General features: G+C 48.6%; 1 protein-coding gene across 1 annotated transcript; it reads right to left on the bottom strand.

Annotated features, from left to right (window-relative positions):
• Positions 1 to 3,109: 3,109 nt before the first annotated feature.
• On the bottom strand, positions 3,110 to 6,047 carry MAFF (MAF bZIP transcription factor F; the record flags this gene model as incomplete). The annotated part of the gene is made up of 2 exons (XM_081877735.1): positions 5,894 to 6,047; positions 3,110 to 3,523 (listed from the first exon to the last, which is right to left on the bottom strand). Exons 1-2 carry the CDS (start codon positions 5,927 to 5,929, stop codon positions 3,110 to 3,112), a joined length of 450 nt encoding a protein of 149 aa, XP_081733861.1. The 5' UTR covers positions 5,930 to 6,047.
• Between the last annotated feature and the right edge of the window lie 669 nt (positions 6,048 to 6,716).

The following is a 6,716-nucleotide window of genomic DNA, read 5'->3' as shown; positions in this document are numbered from 1 at the left end:
GTTCCTATATTAGCACATATATTTAAGGGTGGAAGGTACCTTCAAGACTCATCTAATCTAACCCTCCATGCCCTTTCATGGCTACCTGAACTCAAGCCAACCCTGACTTGTTTCCTTGCCCAACATCTTAACATTATCAACGAGGTGGTGAACCTAGCATTCCAGGGCTGATGAGATTGTAGGTGGTGTAAGTTTCCTTTTTCCCCTCTTATGCTCCCAGCTTGGGCCAAAATTCTAGCCCGATTATAAAGTTGATGGTGATGGACCAAAACCGATTTCCCCCGGTGGATTAGAGGTGAGTATTATGCTTTAATCGGGTGCTGGTTCCTGCATGCACCATTAGCATATCTCTGTGCCACATTTGGCCCATGAATTCCATCCCAAACCTGGTTTAAAGGGAACAGCAGCTTTAATGAAGCCTGGCATATATATGTTTAAACCCACTTAGCATCACATTTAAACTGAGCCTCTGCTGGGCTTCTTATGGCACCACTGCTCATTCCCAGTGGAAGAGCAGTAATCTAGAGCAGTGGCGTAGCGTGGGGGGTGCAGGGGGGGCCGGCCGCACCGGGCGCAACATCTGGGGGTTAGGGTTAGGGGGCGCAAATCCACGGGTTAGGGGGCGCAAATCCACGGGTTAGGGGGTGCAAATTACTTGCCTTGCCCCGGGTGCTGACAACCCACGCTACGCCACTGATCTAGAGGGAATTTAAACTTCAGAGGAGGAAAAACTCACTCAAATGCTGACTGGTCAGCAATGCATAACTTTCACTAATCAGTGTTATTTACAGTGCCACCTTATGTGTGTCCATTCAGAAGGAAGTCCTACCGAGTTTGGTGGGGCTTATTCCCAGGTGAATTGGGCATCTAGTATCAGGCTAACCAATGTCATGCCCTCCAAATAAACCTTGGAATCAAACTCCCATCAACCCCCAGGATTGCACCCTTAAAAGGATGCTGGGATAAATATTGTGAGCTCTTAATTCCTCCGAGCAAAGCTCAGCTTCCCCTTCACCTCAGTTTCTCCAACCAACTTTTATCATTAGGGCAGAAATTGCTTTTGGCGAGGAGCTCTCAGTTTTCGTTTGTGTAGCCAGGATTGCTTTAAGCTATTTTAAACTGCCCTGTGTGCAAATTAATCTTTCAATATACATTTGCTGGCTTGCGCAGGGCTGAGGAAATTGTGTTTCTTCTGCGCCCTCCCCTCCCCGCACCAGTTGCAGTGCCCCCTCCCCTCTTCCATACAACTGAACAGAGCAAAGAGAAGGGGGATGCAGGCCAGAGAACACTCATTCCTGTTTGATGAGTGTTCCTACGTGCAGTTTATTCTCCTTCCTCCACCAGAGTGAATGGACTCCCCCCACTTGTTTACAGAGAGCACAAAGGGGTTCAGAGGGTTTTCTTTTAGCCTAGGTTAGGGAAGTGGAACTGACGCCTCTCTGGCTGTTCGGCTGCTTCTCCCACCAACTTCAGCCAACATGAGCAAAGAGCAAGGATAATGGGAGTTGCAACCCAACAAGAGATGAAGGCCCACAGGTTCCCCATCCCTGCTGCAGAATCTGCAGAATCCTCCTGACTTGGGGGCTGGGCCAGTCCTCTGCATACTTAAATTCTCCTGAAAGTAGATGCTTTTCAATTTTTGTAATGATGATGTTGAATTATTTCCTGATGCTCTGGGCCTAGTTTTTTCCACGACACAGGGAAGATGGAGAGTAAATATGGAAATTTCTCTCCTCGCAATACCTCATCTGCCATTTATTTTCAAACAGGTTGATTTAGACACACTTTGCAGATCATGCTGGGGTTTCTTTCTGACTGCCTCCTCTTTGTCCCCAAATTATCATACCCGTCACTCAGCAGGAATACTGCAAAATTGGGTAACAGGCCACCACAGTGATGCCTCTGCAAACTATTCACACTAGAACCAAATGGCTTTCCCAGGATTTCAGTCATAATCCTGTTTCCCCTTCCCCATCTCAACTATTTCACGTGCTTTACCCTTCATTCTCCTGCCTCGCCCCATCACTCCCCTCCTCACTTTCTCCTAGCTTGCTCTTCCTCTCCTTAGGACGTTGCTTCCACTCTACGTCAGAGATCTTGCAATCTCAGCCCAAGAGCACCGTTACAACGTAGTGTCCCATGAACTAGCGTCACGCACACCTGCACAGCTGGAGACAGTAGATGCCTTTTCAAATCACTGCGGTGCGCTGTATTCTAGCATGCTATGCTAGAGTGGGATACCAGCAACTGACCTAGTCTTCTCGGCGTGTACCTCAGTGACCCCTTCCTCAGATCGTTCGTACGACCGTACAGCAATAATTTCCTTCCTTGTCCCTTGCTGCAATTAGTTCCCTCTTTATTGTCATTGAGCCTGCCCACTTACCAAAGGCCCAGGTCTAATTAGGGCTGCTCTTGCTACAGCCGGTTCAAACCACACCCACAAATTGAAGAGATCTGAGCCAAAGGGTGCATGGCTGTGAGATACAATGAAGAGGAAAGGCAGAGTGACAACACAGACAAACACAGGGCCAGGATGAGAAAGGTGAGCTGACAAGGGTTCCAGAACCTTGTTTCATCCTGGATGGTTCCTGCAGCGGCAGCTCTCACCGACAACATGGCAGCTTCTACCTAGTTTGCCCTCTCACAGGAAGGTTATTTCCCTTTTGTAACCCTTGCGGCCGAAAGGTTCTCCGAGCCTGTGTTCCCAGCTTGTAGCAGGGAAGCCCTCTCTAGGCCCACCCCATTGCATCAGCTGGGGGCAAGGGTACGCAGAAAGGCAAGAGGAGAGAAACCTGGCAAACATAAAACGGGGGAGGGGGAGAGAGGAAAAAGGGGATAACTGGCCACTGCATTTCAATCCACGGATAAACATCAACAGTTAATTACGCAAGTCGGGCACCACCTTCCCACCCTCTCCTCATGAAGGTTAAGGGACAGAGGAGGAAGTTCAGCATTCAGCCGTTTCGTCTTCAAGTTGATTCTGTCTCCTTTGGATGGCAGAAGAAAAGTGGAAGAAGGGGGAGGGGCCAGTGCAGCTACAGCCATTCTAGGTGAGAGCTGGGCAGAGGCATGGCAACAGGACTCAGTTCGCGACACGGGCTTACGGACACTAGGAGTATGTGGCCTGGTTGGAGCCAGATTTGACGATGGTGATGACGCTGGCAGTGGCCACCTTGCCAGTAGTGCCGTGTGCGGTGACCGTGCGGGCGAAGCCCTGCAGTGCCTCGTATTTGCCGCGCAAGGCGTCGAGCTCAAGGCGCATGGCGGCGTTCTCCCTCGCTAGCTTATCCACCTCCCTCTCCAGCTCCGTCTTCTGCTTCTGCAGCTCCTCCTTCTGACACACCCGCTTGACCCGGCAGCTGGCCGCGTAGCCACGGTTCTTCAGCGTGCGCCGGCGCTGCTTCAGCCGCGCTACCTCCTCTTTGGACAGACCCCGCAGGTGGTGGTTCAGTTCTCGCACCGACAAACCCATTAGTTCTTCGTCGGAAAGGTGTGGCGTGTTCTCGCCCATTTCCCGTTTGATCTGTCAATGAGCAGAAGGAGCAGGTGAGTATCGAGCATCAGATAAGCTCAGGAAAAGGGGACGTGAGGTGAGGGAGAGCAGCTCAGAAAGGCAAGAAGCCAAGGAGGAAGCTGAGCAGGTCTGGTAACGTTCTGCACCAAGGAAACCCAAGTGCTCTGACAGTCGTGATGCACATTATAAAATGCATACATTATGTTTATTTGGGGATGTCAAACCTGTGGCCCTCCAGATGTTGTTGGACTACAGCTCCCATCAGCACCAGGCAGAATGGCCAATGGTCAGGGATGATGGGAGGTGTCATTTTTAACTACCAGACCTCGACAGGACCACAGGTTCCACAGCTCTGTGGTAATTACACATACAGTGGTAACTCAGGTTAAGAACTTAATTCATTCTGGAGGTCCGTTCTTATCTGAAACTGTTCTTAACCTGAGGTACCACTTTAGCTAATGGGGCCTCCTGCTGCTGCCACACAATTTCTATTCTCATCCTGAAGCAAAGTTCTTAACCTGAGGTACTATTTCTGGGTTAGCAGTGTCTGTAACCTGAAGCATCTGTAACCTGATGCGTCTGTAACCCGAGGTATCACTGTACTTCCAACAGATATTCAAGAGTGCTCACAAATTATCTCTAAAATATGGGTGTGTTTTTATAATAAATTAAAAGTACTGAACTTGGTCTGGATCTGACCCTGCACATCTATGCTTTAGTTCCATCAAAGTCCATAGGACTTACAAGTGACTCGTGACTAATTTATCCCATTGCTTTCAGCAGGACTAGTCAATGAGATTGAAAGTGTGACTAACTTAGTCTGGATTCAACTCAGTGACTTTGAAATGATTAGCATAACAAATCAGTAACTGGTGCAACGGGTGTAGCATAGGCTTTCTATAATCTGATATCCAGCACACTTTGAGGTGTGAGACAATTAAAACAGGAACGTCACCTTGTAGAGTGCCCCCCACTCCCTGGCTGCCTTAACCTACAAGCTTCAGTTCCGCACCCCTTGAAACCACACGAAACCTCAAGGCAATTACAGTGAACCAAAAAAAGATTTATAGTAGTGTTGTTTTGAATAGAGAAGTGGTGTACCAAAACAAGAAGCAGTAAAACTCAGGCCACTGATGGCTAGCATTAGGAAGGGACACCTGGACAAGATAAGGAATCAGGTGTCTCTATTTTCAATACCTGCTCAGCCTCAAGGCCTCTTGACAAATAACACCAATTGCTCAACACTGCTTTATTATTATTGTTTCATTTCCTCAAACATCACGGGTGTGCTCACCTACCACACACCCCTACAGGCTGTTTCGCGAGAAATCTCTCAGGAAACCGGCTTGCTCAGCTTCCCCTTCCATTATAGTCCCAGCAAGTGGGAAAACAAGTGTTATAATTTCCAGTTAAGACATTCCTTTTCCTTCCTGTTCCTAAGCTAACTTCTTGTACAACTTGGGTCAAGTTGTGTGCAAGGGGAAGCCCTTTAACTCTATATATGGGGCTGGGGTGGGGAAGGCCCTGGCACGGTTTAAGGAACATGGGGCCAAGGTGTCACATCAGACCGATGTTACCAAGAAAGAAAATATGGAGGGACTCCGATACAACAGGCAAGGTGAGCACATGCAGCACAAACTGCATGTAAAAGGCAGATGCAGCACAAACTGGTTGTAAAAGGCAGATCATGTTGAACAAAACAAAATGTAGTGCGATCACACCCTCAGAGGAAAAGTACCAGAGGAAGAGCACAGAATATCCTTCCCCTTTCGGCTCCACCCAGACTGGAATCTTTTGCAGACACTGTCTGCTGCCACTTTCCAAAACATATTTTTGCCCACCATGAGGATTAGAAACTCACGTTTCTCAAAAAGCTTAAGGAAGTCCAGATTCTCAGGATCCTCCTGTGTCTGTTTGCTGGTGGGAGGGGAGAAAGTCTAATTCCACACACTAACTTCTGCACGTATATTTACTGGCTCCGAACATTCGGGGAGTAGGACAGGAAAAAGTGGGCAATAATAGAGGGAGGAAGCAGAGTTGTGAAATAAGAAATGGAGGGCCCAGAGAAAAGAGGGAAAGTGGAAGGCAGGGGAGAGTAAAGGAGGAGGTGGGGGAAAGCTACAGAAAATACACAGCAGAAATGCTGGGCAAAGGTGCTTTTGCATATTTCTGAATTGTTCCAAATGGGGCCAGTTTTTCCATTTAAACATATGGACAGTTGCTCACCTGCATAATGACCAGTCTCCCACACTGGCCCACAGTTATGGGATGGATCACCCTCTCTCACCCTCCCATCCAGGCCTGACTTTGCCCTGATCTAGAGATCTATGAAAACAAGGGCTGGGAGAAGCTTGTTCTTCCGTGCAGAGTGACTCTTACCTTTAGGGCTTTGCTCGACAAGCTGTCAGATGACATTTTACGTTGTGCTCCCACCGATCCCCGGGAAAATGAGTCTGTAATTGAGCAGAACAGAAAAATAAAATAAAAATAAGCCTGTGATCTCTATCCACCTCTGCATTTTGTGCTCTCTGGTGGGTGGAGAGAGGCAACATCTGCCACACAAACGTACCCCTTCCTTTTTGCCCTGCTTGGGTCTCCCAACCCCATCCTCCACTAGCCGTCGTGCCAAATGGACAGGCACAGAACAGACACTTGGATTCTTCCCTAAGAAAACCTTCCTTGTGGGTGGGTGGAAGGATTCTTCTAATGTTCCACAATTCTTTGGTCCAGTAGAGCAAAGGAGAGATACCAGATTGCTGACCCAGTGCCAAAATGAGTCATGCTTGTTGGTGCTGGGGTGTGTGTGTGTGTGTGTGCGTTTAAAAAATCTGTCCTGATTTTCTGATGTTGTCACACACTAGCCCACCTACCTACCCAAAAAGCTAGACACACACACACACACACACACACACACACACACACACAGCAATAGCGTCTCTACACTGGGCATGTCCTGCAGCTACCGGAAACTGCACAAGGGCAAACATTTCCTGAGAGGGAGGAAACAGAACGGTGGGGAGCCAGCTGGCGGGTGTGTCTCTGACATGCCACAGTGCCTAGAAAGCCACCAGGGAGAGAGAATCGACACAATATCTTTTTACGTGCACAGCAGAGGTATTCAGGCCGCTTGGCGGCTGGTGCCTAATAAGCAAGAATTCCCACATCCCCCAAGTGCAGATGCATACAGATCTGCTCTCCTTAG

The sequence above is a fragment of the Podarcis erhardii genome (genome assembly GCF_964252035.2).
Source record: "Podarcis erhardii genome assembly, chromosome: 10".
NCBI classification, from domain to species: Eukaryota; Metazoa; Chordata; class Lepidosauria; order Squamata; family Lacertidae; genus Podarcis; species Podarcis erhardii.
This window is presented reverse-complemented; position numbering and strand designations above follow the sequence as displayed.